We start from the raw sequence: 22,065 nt of genomic DNA, 5'->3' as shown, positions 1-22,065 counted from the left end.
AGTAACCTCCTGTGCAAAAGAGTCACAACCAAAAATAAAGCTCTATATGTTTATGCATAATTAATTCATTTAATAAGGAAGATGATGATGTCAGCTTCACAAATTTAATGTACTTTCAGTGACAAAAAGGTGTTAGTCTGATTTGTAAAAAGGATGGACCATTGCAGTTTTACTACTTGCATGCAGATTACAACCAATCATCTAGCAAGAGGCATTTCCTCATTAAAATCTTACTACTACTTAACAGGAGGGCAAAAATCTCAAACCCCTCAACAGTATCTCCTTAACAATGAGTGATATTTGAAAGGAAAGTTCATTCAGCACCCTAAACCTGACCACCTTTCTTTTTCTGAATACACAATTGTGTTTTAAAAATTTAGTTGATCAGCACCCCATTAGCTGTTATAAGCAAAACAGCCAAGAAATTCTGAAGAAAATAATAACTTGCAACCAAGTATTTCAGAGAATAAATAGATCCTTTAATTCATTTCAAAGTTGAAAATATTTTAAAAAAATGTTAGGCTCTTGCAGCATGAAAGTAGCTCAAAGATTAGTAATGCTTCTGTCAAAAAAATCCCATTTAAAAGCAAGTTTATGAAAGATGGATAAAAGTCTGAAAGTATAGCAAGTTTTAGAACATATTCTTCATTTTTTTAATGGGAAAAATGTTTTTTTCAACTAGCACTTACTTACTACAATGGAAAATATTTTCCATTTAACTTCAGGGTGATGAAAAGTTTTAATAACAGAATTATTTACAAAACTTTTCAGAGATTTAAGTTACCCTAAACACGGAATTGTTAGATTTGGTCCACTAAATATACGAAGGTGACATCACCATTTTTTTTTTAATGTATGAAAGAAACTAGCAAGTCTGGATACAGAATGCGGATGTTTAAGGAGCATAAACAAAATACTGGGAAGATGATTGCAGATCATGCAGAACCATCACCTGCCAAACCAAAATAAAAACAACGTATGTGTGACTCATGGCAAGGCGACTAATGAAAGGTTGATCTGTAAAATTACATAGCCAAAAAGAAAACTTAAAGATTCCATGTATAGAATGAAGTAGACCTGGTGTTTGAAGGAGAAAAGTCGTCATACTCATAGGAAGGAGAGAGATCAGAGCGACTGCCACTACCCTGTGAGAAGGGAATGTCCGAAGGACTAATTCCAAATTCCTTTACTCTGCAGCAGCAAAATACAGTGGCAAATGAAAAGAAAATGTTCTCATAAACACAGTTAAAATTACAACTCTTTGTTTAGCATACTTCTTTAATATTTAACTACAAAATTATTTTTATACTAAAACATATGTGTGTCAACATATTTAAACTTTCTGCAAGCAGTTCAGATTACTAACAAAACTGAACAAAACCAGTGCTGCTAATTTGCAGGGGACCATAATAGCAGTGTTTTCAGAAGAGTAGTTCCAGATTTGCGTTTGTATAGTTAATAAGATTTGGTCTACATTCAATATTCCACTAAATGGCTCCTTTTAAAATATCAAACCACTACAGCTACAAAACTTTAAATTCTATTCTGCCTCCTTTCTTCACTGTGCACACACAGTAGTGCCCAACACCTAAAAACTGTGAAAATGATGTATTGTTAGAAAAAAATAAAAAACTATACAAACACATGAAGGAACATTACAGGGACAGGTACTCCGTAACAACATACAATTTTAACACCAAGGGGAGGAAACAGTTTCAGTACAACTAATTAGTACACTAGAAACAGGTGTTTAATTAGTTTTGTAGTGACTCTTTGTAGAGTCACTTCAGCAACACAGGTTCTGTAAGGGGGTAAAAGTTCGAACGAATCTTGAATGTGGACAGTCCTTTGTTATGTTACTGTAAGGAGGTGAGGAGAAGCCTCTTTCTCTCCAGGAAGGAAATCACACAGACTGGTCCAAGCCAGGCAGGTTTACTACTGGCTCCCTTGACTCAGACACAGGGACATTTGGATATTGAGAGGAGCTGGTGGTAAGCCTTCCTGCCCAGCCAGCAATTGGCTGTGGTGCCCAGCCAAGCAGGAGCTGTCGTGATTCTGCCATCTTTCACTGGGGCAAGCAGGGTACTACATGGTAAAAAATGGCAAAACCAGGGTACCTGATGGCCCCTGTCTGCAGCCTTTGTGCTTTGCAGCAAAACATGGGGAGTCTCTGGGTAAAGGTCTGACTGCAGGGACACACAGGACCTGATCACCCCATTTCTATTAAATGTGGGAGAACTGCAGCAGGTGAGGGCTTCTTTCAAACTCACTGGGGAGAGTTGAACACTTTCTTAGAGCAGTACAGGTCTCAGAGCACCAGCATTTGCCTCTGGAGGTGCTAATTTCTCCACAGTGATCAAAAAGTCTGTCAGATTTACTGCCTTTTTGTTTAGGGGTCTCAGATATTTGCCTGTATTTGGGAAGCATGAAATTTCATATGAACGTATGATAGAGACTGGCAACTGTACACAATTCCACCATGGGGATGAAAAAAAAAATAACATCACAGAACTTGTAGCTAACGTCCCAGGGAATCATCACAAACACTAATGCAGGAGATGGTTCCTCCAGAGCAGGGGCAAAACTAATAGTGACATCTCCCACATATCTTGCAATCCACATCATCCATCTCCGCATTTCTGGATAATGGTGTAAATGCAATTTCTACAGTGACAACTTAAATTAAATGTGAGCCTGGATCAGTAATTTGGATCTTATTAAGAAATGCAACTACGATCAAATTATTCAAGTAGCTAAAATAATTACACATCATGGAACAACTATTTCAAATGTCAGTCATCAACAGCTGGTACAGCTATAAGAAATAATATTTTTTATACCTGTTTGCATATCTCAATGTATTTAGAGTGTTTTCACATGATGCCATCCCCGGAGAAATTGTAGCAATCTGGAGAAAACAAGCCACATGTTAATAAATCGCTTTGTACACATGAAAGGGTAGATGAACTCAAATTAACTTCATACATTTTTTTAATCTCCAGTTTCATTTGTGATCTTCTACAAAAAATGTCTGCTATGTACAGTTGTCCTTATACAGCAGCATCTCAGGGACACAGATGTCCAGTCAAAGCTTCAATTTCCTTTAACCATAAAAGGAACACCAAGAATTCACAGAAATGCAGTCAATTTCTCCAACTTCACCACCTTGGTAACATAATATGTAAATGCAAAACTCTAACTAAAAAATAAAAGACTCCTCAAAATGGGAAATATGCAACTCAACAGAGTGTAAAACTAATATATCCTCCAAACAGTTACTAGATTATTTTTCATATATCTCTGTAGGCTGTTCTCTGTTCAAGGAGACTCTATGATGATTTTGGCCATAGTCAAAAATCATACTTAACAGTATTAAAGATGAGTTTAATTTAACTATTTTCCTAAGTAAAGACATCTACAGGTTGGACAGGTGCACTCTGATGGGTTAAGAACTGGCTGGAGGGTCGGGCCCAGAGAGTGGTGGTGAACGGGGCTGCATCCAGTTGGCAGCCAGTCACTAGTGGTGTCCCCCAGGAATCAGTGTTGGGCCCAGTCCTGTTTAATATCTTTACTGATGATCTGGATGAGGGGATCAAGTGTACCATTAGCAAATTTGCAGATGACACCAAATTGGGGGGGCATGTTGATCTGTTGGGAAGGCAAGAGGGCTCTTCAGAGGCACCTGGACAAGCAGGTGAGATGCTGATTCCAACAGGATGAGGTTCAACAAGGCCAAGTGCTGGGTCCTGCACTTTGGCCACAACAACCCCATGCAGCACTACAGACTGGGGAACAGAGTGGCTGGAGAGCAGCCAGGCTCTGGGACCTGGGAGTTTGGACTGACAGGAAGCTGAACATGAGCCAGCAGTGTGCCCAGGTGGCCAAGAAGGCCAATGGCATCCTGGCCTGTATCAGGAACAGTGTGGCCAGCAGGACCAGGGAAGTGATTCTTCCCCTGTACTCAGCGCTGGTGAGGCCACACCTGGAGTACTGTGTCCAGTTCTGGGCCCCTCAGTTCAGGAGGGATACTGAGATGCTGGAGCAGGTCCAAAGAGCAACAAGGCTGGTGAAGGGACTTGAGCACAAGTCCTATGAGGAGAGGCTGAGGGAGCTGGGGTTGTTTATCCTGGAGAAGAGGAGGCTCAGGGGAGACCTCATCACTCTCTACAACTACCTGAAAGGAGGTTGTAGCCAGGTGGGTGTTGGTCTCTTCTCCCAGGCAACCAGCAGTAGGACAAGAGGGCATGGTCTTAAGCCCTGCCAGGGGAGGTTTAGGTTGAATATTAGGAAAAAATATTTTACAGAGAGAGTAATCAGACACTGGCATGGGCTGCCCAGGGAGGTGGTGGATTCACCGTCCCTGGAGGTTTTCAAGATGAGACTGGATGTGGCACTTAGTGCCACGGTGTATGTAGTAACGGGTCTTGGATCAAGGGTTGGACTTGATGATCTCTGAGGTCTTTTCCAACTCGGTTGATTCTATGGTTCTATGGTATGATTCTATGATACTTCTTCCTCAATCAGAAGTTATCTGTAAACAATATTTGACAGCAAACTTTTTATCAGATATATTTGGAATCTAAAGGTCGTTCCTTTTCCAGTTAAATAAGATACTCTGAAGATAGTACCTTCTTTCCAGAACTCAGCAAAAATAAAAACTGTGATTGGGCAACAGTGGCAACACTATTTGTCCTAGTTTCTCTCAGTAGTCCAATTTTTCCACCTGTGCTCTTTTCAAGAGAGTAGTAAAGGCTCTACCCATGACAAACACCTCTATGATTCTACACAATAACATTTGTCACGGCATCACAAGAATGATGCCTCTTAGTCTCTCAGGAGACTGAAATTGATGGGAATTAGATAATCCCAATCTTCTCTTACATCCTGCTGCTGACATTCCTGTACAAAAGCAGAAGTTGTCACCCCAAGAGGAACTTCTGGGGAGAAAGGAAAAATATGTGGTGGAAGCAGGTTAGAAAGCCTAAAGAGCCTGCTACCATACAGACTTAAATTTAAACTGCTAAGTTTACATATCAGTTACTAATGAAAACACACATCAGTTACCAATGAAAACAACAAGCATAGATTTAAGAAGATCACACAATTGCACGTCTCTTGTTCTGGGTTCTAATTAACAAAAACTTAGCCATTCCTAAAACCCTTCCTGACTTATATAATGTGAAAGATGTATGCATCTCTTCCATCAGCTCAATGTTCAGAGCATGCCAGAGACAGGGATATTTAGGGTGATGGTGTTTGTCTTCCCAAGGCATCATTACATCTGATACAGCCCCGCTTTCCTGGGCACAGCTGAACCTGCCTGACAATGGGAAGTGAATGAATTCTGGGTTTCCCTCTGCTTGTGTGCGTGTCTTTTGCTTTACCTATTTACAAAATTGCTACAATACTAGGAGACTGCTTCAACATTTTAAAGAGTATAAAGAGCATAAGGAGCAGTACAGCTGCTATAGTACATATAGTTAAATGCACATAGAGATGTGCCTCTGTAGGTGCTGTCAGCCATGTGGATACCCCTTTCAGGGCACATGAACCCATGCACAACTCTTGGTATATGACATCTCCTCATGTCCCAACAAGCCCAGTCCAGGCAGGACAGGAGGACTCAGACCTCTTTGTCACTCACTTCCTCATTCTGAATTCCAAATGGGGATGGAAAAAGCTGCACTACTTACAAACAGGAGTATCTTTAAGACCTGAAATTACCATTCTTTCTATTTCGCATGTGTCTACATTGCTTATAAGCCATCACAGTGGGATCAATGGCCCTGCTGGGACACTGAAGTCTGCAGGCTCCTACTCCCACACCTTGGAGGGTTGATGGGTCTGGCACTTCAGCAATGACTGAAGCACATCAAGGATGTAGCATGTCAAGGAGCAGGACTGGTTAAAAAATGAGATTGTTCTATGTAGTCACATTGCAACTTTCAAATGGCGATAAATTATCCTACTAAATGGTTTCTCAAACAATTTAAGGACAAGAACAGTAAAACAGCAATGACTAATAAAGTTCAAAAAAACTTATTTATGCTGACTATATGTCTCTGGATTTCTTTCGAAGGAAGCAGATCTTCCATGAAATATTCACAAATGTTGGTTATTCAAAGTGCAGAGAGTAACTTCCAACAGGCTAACTTTTCGAACTTCCTTCAGCAGTGTGGATACACTCACTGGAGACGCACAATTTAGCTTTCTGATCCTGGATAGGATTTACGAAGTTATAGAATAATAGAATGATTTGGTTTGGAAAACGCTCTTCAAGGTCGTTTATTTCAACCCCTCTGCAGTAACCAGGGGCATCTTCAGCTAGGTATGTTTCAGTGGGAAAGAAAACAATCCTGTCTTTTCACCAGAAAACTGCAGAAAGGTAGGTTAATAAATGCTATCTTATCACCATTTTCACGTTATAGCCATACCTAACAGCTAAAGGGAAGACTAGGCTGCCCTAACACCACAGCTTTAACATTGTGGTCTGCAGACCTTTTTGGCTTCCAGACTAAGTAATTCCAAGGAGTCAGTGAAAAGTAACCAAAGAAGCCTAGTAATCGGTGTGCACTGCAGAGAGTTTGCTTTCTCATAAGGAGAAATATTAAGAATAATAAGACAACTTAATGTCAGTGCTTTTACCTGTTCTTTCCTCCATCTGTCAGAATAATTCTGTTTTTCAGACTGATGGAAATGCACATTTACAACAATTCAACAACTATTTACATGTGTATATATAATCATGTCTTTATATATCTATAATAGCTAATAATAATATTTTCAATAATTTTGACACATATATATTTTTTACATATTTATTTACAGCTATTCATTCTATCTATCCCAGTAACTTCCCCCTCAACAGCCTAAAGCACATGCTGATGCCCTTGCTACCAACTTTTAGTCTTTCTCATTTAAAGATCATAACTTATCTTAGTATTTCCAGTCTACACCACTTTTCCAAAATTCTGCATCAACAAAAAAGACTCTTCTATAACTAAGACATTATTAAAAACAAACAGACAAAATTTTAGCTTGAAGCGTTTCTAGCTGCCTGCCTAGCTAGAAAACTAAAGGAAGATATAAGAAAGGTCAATAAAAAGTGAGACAGGAGCAAGTTATCTGAAATCACAGAATCATTTGGGTTGGAAAAGACCTCTAAAATCATTGAATTCAACCATTTACCCAACCAAGCCCACCACCACTGTCCTTAAGTGATACATCTACATATCTTTTAGATACCTCTATGGATGGTGACTTGACCACTTTCCTGGGCAGGCTGTTTCAATGCTTGACAACTCCTTTGACGAAGAAATTTCTCCTAATGTTCAATCTCAACCATTCAGAAATGTCTCTGTTGAAATCCCCCTCCACATACAGTGTCAGTTAGTGGAGAAATTTAAGTCCAACACATTGCTAGTAGCAAGTGACCAATTTTAAACATAAAAGCCTAAATTCACAGTGCCTTTTCTCTTTGTTATTGTTAGAAAAGTTAACCAAACCAACTTACCATACAGGTACGTGAGTTTTCTCCAATGAATGAATCTCTTAGCACCTGAGTAAGTTTACTTGCTCTGAAGGGTGTATGAGGTTTATTTCGGCCTAAGGCTCTAATGCACTCCTGAAAGAACAAAGAGGTTCTTTAATATATGTTAAGCAAATATAACAAAAATGTAATTCAGAATCAGAAAATACATGTTTATTTTGTTGCTCTCCCCCAAAATATCATTAAAATTTACCATTAAAGTTTGGATTCAGTAAGTGTTAGGCTTCCAGCTCTCTTTAAGCTCAGCAGGGAGGAAGGAACTTAAAAAGGACTTAATAGCTTAAAAACTGAGTGTCATCCAAAATGTTTACATCTACTGTATCCAACAACAAAACAAAACACTGTTGATGTTAAATGTTCAGGCTAACAATTATTCCTGATTATCAGCTACAAAAGCCTGAATGACCTACATCATCTGCCAGCAGCAGCAGCAGGGACAGGGACATGTGTTAACTATACCAACTAAAAGCAGTAGCTTTGATTCTGAATTTACCACTGACTTTCTTTAGAGCTCAGAAGAAAGCAAACTCTCTGAAAGCTTCCACAGGTCATAAACCTAGTATGCATGGCTTTTTACTGATATACTCAACACTGGAAGACACTCAAAAATGTTAAGTCATTCTCTGCTTCAAAATACTATTTAAGTGAAAAAAACAGAGATAAGGTCTCCTCTTTCATTTGCAGTGGCATGGAGCTACACTAATATTTGCAATTGGTTGGGTTCCAGTGAACAATACTCTACAGATGTAAATATTATGAAATTACTGTAGAAGTTACAGCAGCAACTAAGCACAACAGTGCAAAAAGATAGCATTACTCTAAACATCACTTCTATCCACTCAGTGCTCTAACATCATAAGTTACTTCCTAGGCAAAGAAAGTTTCATTTTAAATTTTTGTGGTTTTGTCATCATATTTTGACCATTAATTCAGATTGTGCCTTTGCCTTAACAGTTTGCCTACAGACACCTCTTCAGACGCAAAGTTTCCTTGGTGCACTTTTAACACATGTACACACAGAACTTCTATAACCAACCATACTTCAACTGCTTTTTAAATTAGAGCTTTGCTTTTAGCTGCACTAACAGATGGAATGGCTTTTGTGTTACATGAATAGTTCTACAGAAGTTCAACTAATCCTTCAGCTGAAGATATATCCTTGTGGCCTTTTGAAATTTCCTAGAAACAGCTTCTTCCAAAAGCCAGGCTAGAAACTGTTGGATGATAATCTGAGAAAGCATGGCAGCTGTGAAACAGCATAAAACAGAACTAAAAATGGGCTTGGAATAAAAGTCCCATTATACAGGATGAAACAAACACAAGGGCAAACTGGCTTTAACTAAAGTGATTATTGAAAAAACTGACCAGCTGAATTTTACAATTCAGAATGGACACAGCTCAGATAAACAGAAAGTCTGAAGCTTGTTGCATGCGAACTTCAGATAAAAGTGCTAAAATAGGACTCAGTACTTATAGGTAAACAAGGCAATGCATTCCTTGAATATTTTTAATTTATACATTAATATTAAACTTGCATAAAGGTAAAAGCTTGTAAGACAGGAAGAGGAGCAACGGATTTTCAACAAGTGACATTGCAAAGTAAAAAGTCACAAATGTGTATGTTGAATTACTGATATGGCAATCAGCAAGTTTAATTAAGATATTTTAATTTACTACAATGATTTTTAGTTTGCTTACTCCTGATAGAATCAGGCTATCTCCTTATTAGTAAAAGATTACAGAAGGACACCTCCAGCTTCTAAATTAATGGAGCTTTTAACTGCTTTTTGTTTTTCATGACAGCTCAGAAAACCAGGTAACAAAATTACAACATTACTTCCATGTAGAGATATTACACAAACAACTTCCCATACTAAAAATCTGAACAGGTTAAGACAGGACTGATACCCAGATACAAACATCACTGGATTAGCATCAAAGACCACTTCTCAGAACATACTAATTTAATTTGAACTTGACAATAACTTCATGGGTCCTGAATACAAGTAGAAAAAGCTGAGTAATGTTTTTGGGGAGAGATGGAAAATGGAAAGCTAACATAAAATTGAAGAACTTCTATCGTCTTATACCACCTTTTAGATCTCTGCAAAACCCCAATTTCTTTTTATTTCCTCTTCCTCACATAATTTTGATCAAAATCACTAGTACAGCAGCAGCAGAACCTTTTGCTATAATTAAAAAGACAACTTGTAGGAAAACTAACAAAATATGTTGTCTGAGCACTAGCCAGCACAAAATCAAGAAGTAAACTGAAAAAAACCCAACACCCCCCTGCCAAAAACAACAAAACAACAAAAACAACAAAAACCAAAACACAACAAAACAAAACAGCTTCATTCAATTATATTTGAAAGAACAGTAACACCAACATGTTCCCTGCATTGTTTAGTTTGATGCTAAATCAGAATAGGCTACACTTTTGGAAATGCTGCTTCCAATTTTTCAACACGCCACACAATTTTGTAATGACATACTATACATCAAAATTTTGTGGTGTTTTGTGAGATCTCTTTAGTTAGATACCAGTCTTCTCCTAAATATATAATGGGAATAAAAAAGTAAGCACAGTAATTTAGGGGTTCAGATTTTTTAGATAAAACCACAGTGCTGGTGCATGGTATTTCATAGCTCTGCTGATGCATCCTGGATTGATGTATGAAAATCTGTAGTGACAGTATCAGACAATTTGCTGTGGATTTCAACTTCCAAGGCTTATTTTAATGCATTTGTTAGTTCTGTCTGGACATGTTGCTGTTGTTTTGCTCTAGTGAATATATTAACAGCAGTAAATAAATATGTTGTCAATGTAATTTTATTTTTTATTAAAAAAAAAAAGAAATAAATACTCAGATCAGTAAGCATATTTCCAATTAGTATTTCATATCCTGAGTACCAAAGTAAGTCACTTGCTTTCCCATTTTAAATATATATCAGACATGTCTGAAAATTCAACTACTGGGGACTTTCTGTTCAAGATGGTTTTTTTGTTTGGGTTTTTCTTGGTTTTTTTCATTTACAAAAACTAGATGCAATTTGGTAGGTCAATGTTTCTGCACTGTTTCTACCTGGGAATTATGAAGTGTTCCTTCAGGCATTTAGAGGAAAAACCAATATATTATTTTACCTGTCAAATCAGTAGAAAATGTAGACAAGTGAAGCCTGCGAAACCATTAAATTTTAATAGTTATTGCTATTATATGTAGGCTTCCACTTACTCAAAGGCAATAGAAACATGTAAGTTACCTTGAGTGCTAAAAGGCTCTTGTTAATTTCTGCACCTTCCAGTCGGGTCTGTCTGTCTGCACTGGAAGTATCTGCTCCTCTTTCATTGCCAGCCAAATCAATCAGAGAAAATTTACCATGCAATTTTCCTTTCCTTCTGAGAATAATCTGAAATACTGCATGACTTCGAGATGAGTGCGCATTTGCAGATGTCTGGCCAGATGTCCTTTAAACGAGGGAAGAAAAGAGAAGGACATATGAATAGGCAAAGGACCACACAGGTTAAACACTAATCTCACAATGCTAGTTTTCTCAGGGCAGATTCCTGTGTTTTCCTACATGTTGACAGCACGTTTAACACTCCTGTGAACACCAGAGATAGAACACTAATAATTGGATATACATAGTGCAATTATATCTCTTTTTTTCATCTCTTCAATCAGAAATGGAAGATTAGTAGCATTTTACCTCCCTTTTAGAAGCAAGACTAATCAGATCTTCAAATATTTCAGATTATCGGAAAGCTTAGACATAAAATGCTGACGGCACTTCTATCTGATCATGCAGTAGTCCATGCACAAGGCTAATTTTAAAAACAATGAAGCTCAAGTCTTAAAAAAAAAAGAAAAAATATCGCACTTAACCTCTGCCAGAACGCATCAAGGCCTTTTACAGATGAAGAATCTGGCAGCATTCCAGATTTTAAATCATGTGAATTTGAGTCAGTAAGCTGCTTACATAATGCATACAATTCACGTTCCATCGAAAAAGCAGTTTTTTCTTTTTAGGAGACAGCGAAACTCTAAATATCTTTATTTAAAAGGTAGATAGATTCCTTACTTGCAGGCATCACTATGAAGAGATCCCAAAAAAATCTTGTTCTGATTTTTTAATGTACAGCGAAAAAATGGTGTAAGATATCAAAGATACCTGCAGCTGTTGCCTACTTCAATAAGCTTAAGAACATCTTCAACACATTTGACTTCCCGCTCCTGCAATCCCACCACCTGGACTTGCTGTTTACCATCTTCTAACACTCTTAATTTTGTCTTCCTGTTCAACAAGTCAAAAACCTTACAGAAGGGGGAAAACAGAACAGTTAAAGAGGAGCTTTAAAAGACATTACTGTTTCAAATTCTGTATCAAAATACGCAAATTATTCCATGGAAAAACATAATTGCAAGGGAAGTGTAAAGAACTATTTTAAATACAGCTGATAGTAAAAGAGGAAAAAAATATTTTATGTGACAAGCTCAAAATCTTGTTTGTGAATAAGAAATTCTTTCTTCCTTCGAGAAAGACCAGGTACTTACCTTACCACTGTAGATCTCAAAAAATGTTGCATATACTTGAAGTTCTAACTTCTTATAGTTTGGCTTCTTTAGCATTAAAAACACATCACGAGCTGTGAATACATTTCCAGAACAAAAAGAAATCTTGTCATCTATTTTTTTTTAGTGAACACTCATTCATGCGTAACGGTCTATTTAACAGCATCTCTCATATTTTGCAAGAATAACAGAAAGGGTCAGTAACTAGGTCTAAAACAATGCAGTTTAAACTACCACATTACACTGAAAGATGCAGAAGACCCCAAAATCATAAACTTAAATCCTCTGTTATTGCATTTTTTGAAACAGTCTATATTTACACTACTGTATAAAGGCTCCACATCTAGGAAATACCTTTGATGTTACCAAAGCTCCACTGTAATGCAAAGTATGTAAACTGTTATGTTTGTATGACAGGGAGCAGAAAATGTATTGATCCCAACTAATCTGCCAAAAGTCAACTGATCAATAAAGTCTTACCTGCAAGCGCATATATGCCTTTAGAACAATCTTGGTTCTTTCCCGCAAAGTCACCACCCATAGTCTAAATTAAAAATAAATAAAAAAGCACATAAAAATCACAGAACTGTAACTTACATATTTCTTACTTATTAGAACTCAACTAAGTCTGCCATATGTAAAAAGAACTGTATTGCTGACAGGGAGAAGAAATACTTACATGGGTTTTTCCACTGCCTGTTTGTCCATATGCAAAACAAGTGGCCATTCCCCTTTCAAATATGGTCTCCACTAATGGTCGAGCAGTAAACCTTAAACACAAAACACAAGAGTACTTAACAAACTGGAGTACTTTAAGATGCCACTACCAAAAGGATAATAAAAACGTTAAGACCAGAAGTGATAGAAATTGGTCGTGTAGTTTGAAAAGTCAAAGGACATTTATACATTAATTTCTGAACTAAAAGACTACCAGCTCTAAGGCATTAAAATTTCCCAAACAATGAAAAGCTACAAGGTCTTTCTCATTTATATCACAATAATATTATCATCCTTTAAACCCCAAGGAAAAAGAGTTCCCTGGTTTAATGATCCAACGCACCACAATTTACTTCATGGAGTCTTGCACTCCCTAAAGATGACAGAATAAGAAGATATTGAAATAGGACAGTGCAGCAGATATGAATTTTGTCAATACTAAAATTCAGCTGAAGGGGCTTTTTTTCTCCCCAAATCAACTTCCAAGATAAAATTTGAAAGACAAGTGGCCACAACATTGCACATCTTAGTATTTTGAGAACATGCATACATCAAGAAAAGGCTCATGAAAATGGATAGCCAAGTTGAATGAAAAAAATCTAGTAATTCCTGAGGTACTTTTTGCTGTGTCAAAAATATTATCTGAATTATCATTTCTTATTTTAGAGAATTAAGTTTTACTTTAAGAAAAATGGAGTTATTGTTCCTACTTCAGCTGCTTATCACCATTATTGCATTAAAAATTCCAAAAGCAAAGAGTAAAGTAATGGAGGGTTGCAAATGGAGATAAGAGTCTCTCTGCAACGGTCTCTCTCTCTAAACTTTTTCCGGTTGTTTACAAGTAAATTACCTATAAGTAATAGGTAATTACTATTACTAGTAGTAATAGTAGTAATTATTTACTACTATAAGAAGTAGTAAAGAAAAAGGAAAAATGGATTACAGAAACAAGGAGGTGTTACATCCTTTTTTAATTCTGCTTTCAAACACAAGATCACTTACAAAAATAATATGGACAAGACTGAGCCATTCAGTAACCAAGGGTTATGCAAAAAATCTATATCTAACAGAATCATGAATTTTCATCAAGAATATACCAGATGACTCCTGATCAGCCTTAGTCTTTTGTTTTTGCTTCTTCTAAATATTTACTTCCTGTGTTATCAAGAGGATATTCCCATATTTTGACATTTGTTGTCTTTATATGTAAAATAAAAAATTCCAAAAAGCCTGTCCACCTTAGACGCATACTCCATTACTTCTGTTTGATTGAGTTTGAAATTATTTATTTTCCTTATTTATAAAAAAGGGACTTAATTATATCTGTTTTAAAGTAAGGCAAAACACAAACATATTTAGAAAAGTTTTTACAAAGCATCATAAACCTCCAAATTCTACTATGTCAAAACAGTCCAATTTTAATTTTACTAGAACTTTTACTTGCAATCTTGTTCTTTCAGAAATGTAAAGTGTTTCTCCTTTAAAACATTCAAACTGGTGAGTATTTTCTAATATTAACAAAAACTTGCAACTCAGTGTTGCAGTTTGTAGATTAAAAAATACTTAAAATACAAATTAAGCAAAGTAATAATAGTAATAATGGTGAAAATTGTAATAATGGTGGTAATAATAATAATAATAATAATAATGTTCTCAAACTGGAGAACATTTTTTCAGTATAGACATAGAGTAATTTTAGCATATTGGAGAGAACTGGCACAACTTCACACAATGTTATTTTCCTCACTGTGACTCTGAAGTTCTGGTGAGAGCAGATGATGATACCTATCTTGCTCTTACTTCTGTTATTAGAGGAGACCTTGAAGCAGATTGCCCTTCAAGTAATGATCATTATTGTGCCATATGAGGGAGAAGGAGAAAGATTAAAGATTTACTGTTTCAATATGAATAAAATAATCTTAAAATATTTTCCTCTATTGCCATTAATGTATTACATAACTAATAAAAACTGTCTGGAGAAAATTCAGTACAAAAATACAACAACATTGTATACCAAAACCACCCCTCACATTTAAACACTTTGTTCATACAGATAACGAACAGCAAGGAGGGAGATTATAAGAATGGATTGTCAAGGAGGAGAATTATTTCACACATCACCAGCCAGCTGGCTNTCAGCACCAAGGAAAGGAAAGATGCTACCAGTACTCAGCCAGCAGAGACAGAAATCTCCAAGGACACAGCTTTGCTGTTTAGAAGTCTAAACTAACAGACTATGAGATTTTCCTTTCACCATCCTTCTCTAATTATATCAAGCATAAGAGAGAAGTTTTTATTTTCACAGCTTTTTAAGAATTCTTTTATTATGAATTTTCTGTTATCCACTGACAGGATAACACTGACAACCAGGTCACGATCCTAATTTTCACTTCCTAGGTGTGGATTAAAAACAAGAATTAAGACATTCATCTGTCAATACTCTTTAAGGCTATGGGAAGCACTTTCTAAGTACAAGGAAAAATATCTTCACCAAATTCCTTTTTAATATCAATATTCCCTGCAAAATGCTTCACAGTATTTAGACTTTGTACCAAGATTATGACCTGTTGTGGTGTCTAACCTTGCCTGCTACTGCATCTACTCCACTTAGTGACCTGTACAAGGCAAATTATTCCGTATCAGCAGTGGAAGTGAAACAGAAAAGTAAAGAAAAAAATAGAGATTCAACTACCTTGGACTGGAAAGGGGATGCGTGTCTTTGTTGCCATTGTTCTCTAAATCAGAAAGATTTGGCATTTTGAGCAAGGCAACTTACACATTTCCATGTTACATAAGCCAGATTGCTTCCAGCAGACAAGCTAGCTCAGGTATCAGGCAATACACCAATACAAACTCTCTCACTTTCTTTGTACTTTCCCCACCCTCTACTGATTTTGTTTGCATATCTTAATTATCCTATATTTGAACTGCAAACTCTTTGGTGCTCGGGCTGTCCTTTTCTTCGAGGTTTCCTGAAGACTGAAAGCTGTGACTCAGGTTCCTCAGGTGCTGCACACATACTAATCATAAGACAACAACCCTGAGGCAAACAGAGAGCTCATTTCATGGCTCAAGTAATCAGCAGCTGAGGAGGAAGGCAATACTTCCAGAGCCTGGAAACCAGCAGGGCTTGGAGGAGGAATAGGAGCAGGAATGAGGTCAACAGAGGTGGAGATGACATTGCAGGTGAAGAATTAGGGATAAAGAGTTAAAACAAAAGTAAACAGGCAAAATAATGGAAGTAGAAATATAACGCTCTGGTAACACAGAGAATAAGAATAAAGTATGACCAAGGTAAGTGCAACAATTATTAACATGGAAAAAACATGAGAAAAAAGATTCACACAAAAAAAAGCATATACACATACCTGTAAACCATTTCATTAGGAGCCGTGTCATCAAAGGCATAATCAAAACGAAAAGTTTGGTTTTCTAGGTACCTTGTTAAATCCACCTTTTGTTTTGGTTCATGTACCATCACAACATCTTTACTAGGAATTGTTATTACATCAAGGTCTTTCATTAAAGTTTCTATAAAATAAGTGAAATATATATTTAACTAACAACACGTCATTATTGTTTACATTTTTCCATTGTTTACACTCCTATCTCAGATAACACAGCTCCTCCAAGAAGCAACACTGCAATGGATTTGGGCTTCTGATGCCCTAATAGTTATCTATAAGTAAGAGATTTCATTCTGGAAGTCTAGTCATCATCTAGTCTATATCTAGTCTACCAGTTGCTAGAAATGAAAGACAAGTTGTACAACACTGATTAGAAAAACTATATTGTTAATTACGGCATTATCATTGTAGCTTGTTATGTATTCTATAACACTTTTAATGGATTTGAGATCTTTTTCCTCAGAGATTTTATACTCTTTTACAGCTTACTGCCATACTCTTTGACTTTTTACAATTACATTCCCAGTGGAGAAACTAGATGCCGAAAGTCCTATACTGCTCAGATGGTCAAACTTGGAAACACAAAGAAATTAATACCCTTATGATCTGTTTTACTTTAAAATATTATCTTTATAATTCCTCTAAATCCTGAACTTACAGTCATATGTTCATAGCTTTCAAAAAGAAAAATTTTGCTTTCATTCCTCACAGACAGTTTGTGTCCAGAACACACAAACAATTTGTGCATTCTGGAACCTACAGCACACACCTTTGATATATAATTTCTCTAAAATTAAAATCCTTTCTAAAAATTACCTTGTAAGCAGAAAAGGCTGTAAATGCTAATGATCCTATCACTGTGACTTCAACAGTGACATCCCAGGTTATAATTACTATACAGCACTACAATTTAATGCTAATTGTTGTATGCGTCAGCAAAACAGAGAACCTGGTGATCCATAACGTGCACAAAAATAAAGAATATTTGTGTGTACCATCAGGATTCAATAATGTGTCCTATTTGCATTTCTATGTAATATTTCTTAAGGCATGCAGTTCAAGAATTTGATGTGACTTTATACAATCAGATAGAAACCCTTTCATGGGTTAACATCCTAATCAAACAGTAAAATGGTTACCATTGCATTACATTACACACCAACAGAAACATCCATTTCAGTCACTGTACAAACAATTTTTCAACTGCATTTCAATAAAGTAAAATGCAATTATTCTGCAGCAATCACAAAAGAGAAAAATAAGGAACAGTGATGAAAAAAATGTATGATGGACAATTCTTTGCAGCAAAAACTTTATAGTTTAACCAGTCAAAAGATGATTTTTCTTAAACAATTGTTTGGAATAAGACAGTTACCTGCTTCCAGCTATTTGGTATGAGAACCTGTATTCCTTGTTGATGAAAATTAGAAATAGTGTCTCTGAAACCCACCATACATTTCGCAATTATAAATATATGTCACTGATATAAAATCTTGAAATGTCACTCTGAACACCTACTTCCTGAAAAGTCAATCCACAGAACAATTGGTGCTGAGAACACCTGAAGTTTTTGGTGATAATTCTGTGTGAGTTCACAAAACAAATTATTTTATTTTTTCTATTCAGAAGGTTACAGTCTAGTATCTTTACTTATTTCACACTTTTCTACAATACTATGAGAAATCCTGTTTCTTATGAAGTGTTTTCAGAAGATTGTATCATGTGAGTACTAGATTATCATCCTCTGCATATTGATTATTTAATTAACACATTTTTTACCATAGTTTATTCTTAGAAATGCAAAATGGCTTTCATGCCAACCTCATTTTCACTTAGACATTCTCTACAAACACCTCTGATCTACTTTTTTAATAGCTCCAAATCACTAGTACCTAAGAAATGCAACTATCCCAAAATCAAATCCTACTTCTGTATCCCAACTCATATCGAAAGACAACTTGTTCTCATTTACTGTACCCCTTTGTACCTTTAGCACAGGTAGAAGGTGACATTTGTCCCAAATGTACAAGAAAAAAGTAAAAGTAAAAATGGAAAAAAAAATAGAAGCAGCAATGTGAAGGGTAAAAGTAAGACAAAACCTAACTATATATGAGTATCAACTTATGTATGAGAAAGGAAAAACAATTCTCCCATTTTTTTCATAGTTCTGACAGTACAAAAATAGTAAATGCATCCCATGTTGTTTCAGCATCAGAGCGATGCTCTTTTGAGTCCTTCAGCTAAACAGAATATGAGAGACAGAGAAGGAAAGAAACATCTTTCAGCACTGGATTCCAACAGGCTGCAATTCAGAAACATTTGAGTTCTTTAATTCCCACTGACAGTAAAGAACTTCCTAGGAAGACTAAGATTTAACTGGAGTTGAAACCTGAGCAGATTATTGGGTTTTTTTTGGAACACAGACTCCAGTATGATAAGCAAGCAGTAAGAAAAATAGTTGTACTACTCATTACGCACCAAAAAAATGGCCACTAGGGAGTTATTTTAGTACCTAATAGCTTTTCTTTAGTGGTATTTGATACACTCTAAGGCATGTTTGCCCAGCCCTGAGCAGTAGGTACAGGATATACGAGTCTCCTGTTGTCTGTAATCCACTAGCCTTGTGAGGATGTCTGGGACACCTACCATTCATAAGACACCAGCATTTGAATATCTCTCTTGATGTCTGATTCAAGACCACTTGAAAGTATAAAAATACATGTACAAAAACATGTATGAAAGTTTTCACTGTGTAACTCTCTACTCAGATCACCTGAAGGATACATTAAAATAACAATGATCCTAACAAGTTGTAAGAATACAGAAAAAATTACAGTAGAACTAATTTCCAGATCAACTAAATACATTCTAGATGTCCCTGGAAAAAAACTGAAGTCTCTCTGTGCCTCAGCTCCCAATCCATAAAATTGTGATAGCCAAACTATTTTTCTTCCCATCTCTATCCAGGTTATGACACCTCTATGAATTTCCTAGGTTTATCACCCATACTGTCTAGTATAACAGTTTCGCCTTTGATCAGTATTTCTAGAGCTCTTTAACACAAATAATATCACTATCAGAAGCAGCTTTTCAGATAAATAAGTCAGCAGAATCTTCAGTAATCATACCTTTTTTATTGAGTGGTCGTTTTCGTACACAAACACAAATCCTGTGCTCATCAATCTGCAAAGGAAACTTTTTCAGTGAACTATACTACTATTCCATTTTTAAGATATTTTACTTCTATTCTTAAATTAATTAACCAATCATTTAAACAAAGAGAAATTTCCAAGACAGTGAGTTACCTGAACATGTAAAAGCCCCTTGTGTCTGCACAATAGCCAAGAACCCAAAAGGAAGAACTATGCATTAACAAAACTCCCTGCAGACAGTGATCTAACCCTACAGAGTACCAGATACATCTTGGACTATTGCAAGCGAATCTAGCTTTAGCGGGGTATATATGCTATTGACAGAAATTGTCACAATCTCTGATTTCCACAGACATCTGACAATCTTCATCATTTAAGGATTCTGCTCCTCTGATTTCTCTGCAAACCAAAGGCCTATATCACCTTCAAAGATCCAATATTTATCTTTATGCTAAACAGGGCTTTTCAGAGAAGTTTAATGGTTTTGTGTGCACATTCTCTAGCATCCCAGGAAAATTTACAATACAAAGGCTGACTGACTACTTAGTACATATTGGCATTACTTAATAGCAAAAAGATACTTAACTAACATAATTAACAATAATTTAGTAACCTAGAACTCTCAGCCTACCATTTGCAATATCATCAAATTACTGAAAAATAAACCCACGTTACACTGAATACTATTATATATTAAAATACCTATTTTTCAAATTTACAGACAGAAGTATAAACAAAAAAAAACAACAAAAACACAGCAAAACCACAGAAGGGTAAAATATTTCCATGTTTCTGGTGTACTTACAGGATCTGCAGTTGTCAGTGGTCTATAATCCAAGCTTCCCCTGAAATCTCTTATCATACACATAATTTCATAATTTGGGTTTGTAGCATCAACATCCTAGGGAAAAGTAAGGAACAGAATTTCTACTATACTCTGTTTTCTAAAATGGACTAAGTTCAGTATCTTCTATATTTATCTATAAGAAAAATACACATTAACCGAAACAATATTTTTTTCTCCAAAACACCAGAAATGTCTCTAGCAAGTTTAATGCACGTTTAATGCCTTTTTCCACTCTGGTGTAGCTAATTTACTGACCATAAAGCAAAGGAATTACATGCTTCCTATTTCACATTTTTGGTTGGCATGCAATAGAAAACACTTTTTAATTGAGGACTCATTTCTCAAGAGAATTACTCCCACCTATGTCAGAACCTTCACACAAAAGAAACATACAGTCAACATTTCTTAATCTGAGATATGGCACTTTGACAGATGCACATATACATTCCACTACACAGGTAGAACACACATCACAGAAGACAGTGCAGGCAACCCAACTGCTCTAAATACAACCCTGCTGGATCCAAGTCCATTAAAGGAGCTTGGTCCTAGTACTGGTCCTGTGTTAATTCCTATTCGGATGCATTAAAAACACTTCTAATGGTCCCAAACCCCCCAAAAGACAGACGCAACCCCAAGAATATACAGTAGGTTACATTCAGGCTGTGCTGATTCTGGCCAGGATAGAGCTCATTTTCTCCATAGAAGAATGTGGTATGCAGCTCTGTTTTGGATTTGTGCTCGAAACAAGGTTGATAATACTCAGATGTTTTACCTATTGCTGAGCAGTGCTTACACAGCAAAGGCCTTTTCTGTCCCTCACCCCACCCCACCAGCAAGGAGGCCAACACAGCCAGGACAGCTGACCCATGACACAGGCTCAGACCTCCCTTCCTTAAACTTGGAGCCATCAGTACCAGAATGAATGGACACATTAAGAGCCCATGCAAGGAGCACCACCAAGCCTCGCTAAGCCTCAGCCTACTGTGTGATGAGCTGGTTCTCTGCAGAACTGATTAAACAATCTTCCTGTCACTTCTCCCTGCAACTACCTGTTTTACACCACTTTGAGACATGCTGCTTATGCCATACATAGCCAGGTCTGTGCTCAGACCTTACTAAGTTTTTGATGGCTACCCCCACGTGATATAAAACTCCTTCTGGATCAGCTGTTTGGGGATATAGTGTAGGCACTTTCAGAAAGCGCTGCATAGGAGTTACTAAGCTGAAAGGGAGCCAGCTCATTCTTTGCACCTGTGACACAGCCAGTCCTCACCTAAGACAAAACTGTGTCCTGGTAATCAGAAGCTGAATGTACTTTGATGTCATCCACTCTGATTACAGTGAACTAAAAACTGCTGACAATAAATCCTCGCAAAATGTATTCCTACTGAAATGTTTCCTTTCAACATTCAGAAAGAAGTATTGCTTATTGTGGAAAAAGCATTTGCCTAATATTCTGCAAGCCCTGTTTAAAGGTCTTGCACATTAGAAGTCAGTGCTTGGTCAATTACTGCTGCATTTCACAACAACTTTCTCATACCGAAGTTTAAGACTCAGATGCAAATAGAAGCAATAAAAAGAAAATTTCAGAAGTAACACCACCTCAAAGTATTATAATATATAAAGCCAAAAATGGTTGTTCCTCACACACAAAGACATAGTAATGTTTTGTATTTGCGTAAATGGACATAAAATAGAGAAGACAAATTTAACGTAGGTGACTTTGGGTCAACTTGGAAACATCATTAAACCACAAAAAGTAAACCGTTTGAATTATTTACTTGGTGGTAGTAACTCTTACATCAGCAGTGGATTG

The 22,065-nt window shown here is 36.5% G+C and overlaps 1 protein-coding gene across 3 annotated transcripts in view; it reads right to left on the bottom strand.

Moving 5' to 3' along the window:
- Positions 1–22,065, bottom strand: part of KIF2A (kinesin family member 2A) — a 51,293-nt gene that overhangs the window by 6,065 nt on the left and 23,163 nt on the right. For 2 of the 3 annotated variants that reach the window (XM_017811261.1, XM_017811262.1), the window contains exons 7-16: positions 20,205–20,300; positions 19,376–19,430; positions 16,209–16,371; positions 12,803–12,893; positions 12,604–12,667; positions 12,106–12,197; positions 11,723–11,865; positions 10,814–11,018; positions 7,514–7,624; positions 2,841–2,908 (exon numbers count right to left, since the gene is read on the bottom strand). In XM_017811261.1, coding sequence (XP_017666750.1) covers positions 2,841–2,908; positions 7,514–7,624; positions 10,814–11,018; positions 11,723–11,865; positions 12,106–12,197; positions 12,604–12,667; positions 12,803–12,893; positions 16,209–16,371; positions 19,376–19,430; positions 20,205–20,300 — 1,088 coding nt within the window. Of the gene's footprint in view, positions 1–1,077; positions 1,192–2,840; positions 2,909–7,513; positions 7,625–10,813; positions 11,019–11,722; positions 11,866–12,105; positions 12,198–12,603; positions 12,668–12,802; positions 12,894–16,208; positions 16,372–19,375; positions 19,431–20,204; positions 20,301–22,065 lie in introns of all 3 variants that reach the window. The other variant, XM_017811260.1, reaches the window with a different exon arrangement.

Source organism: Lepidothrix coronata, unplaced genomic scaffold (assembly GCF_001604755.1).
Source record: "Lepidothrix coronata isolate B3197 unplaced genomic scaffold, Lepidothrix_coronata-1.0 Scaffold31, whole genome shotgun sequence".
Classification (NCBI taxonomy): domain Eukaryota; kingdom Metazoa; phylum Chordata; class Aves; order Passeriformes; family Pipridae; genus Lepidothrix; species Lepidothrix coronata.
The sequence above is the reverse complement of the archived record's forward strand: the minus strand, read 5'-3'. Positions and strand labels throughout refer to the sequence as shown.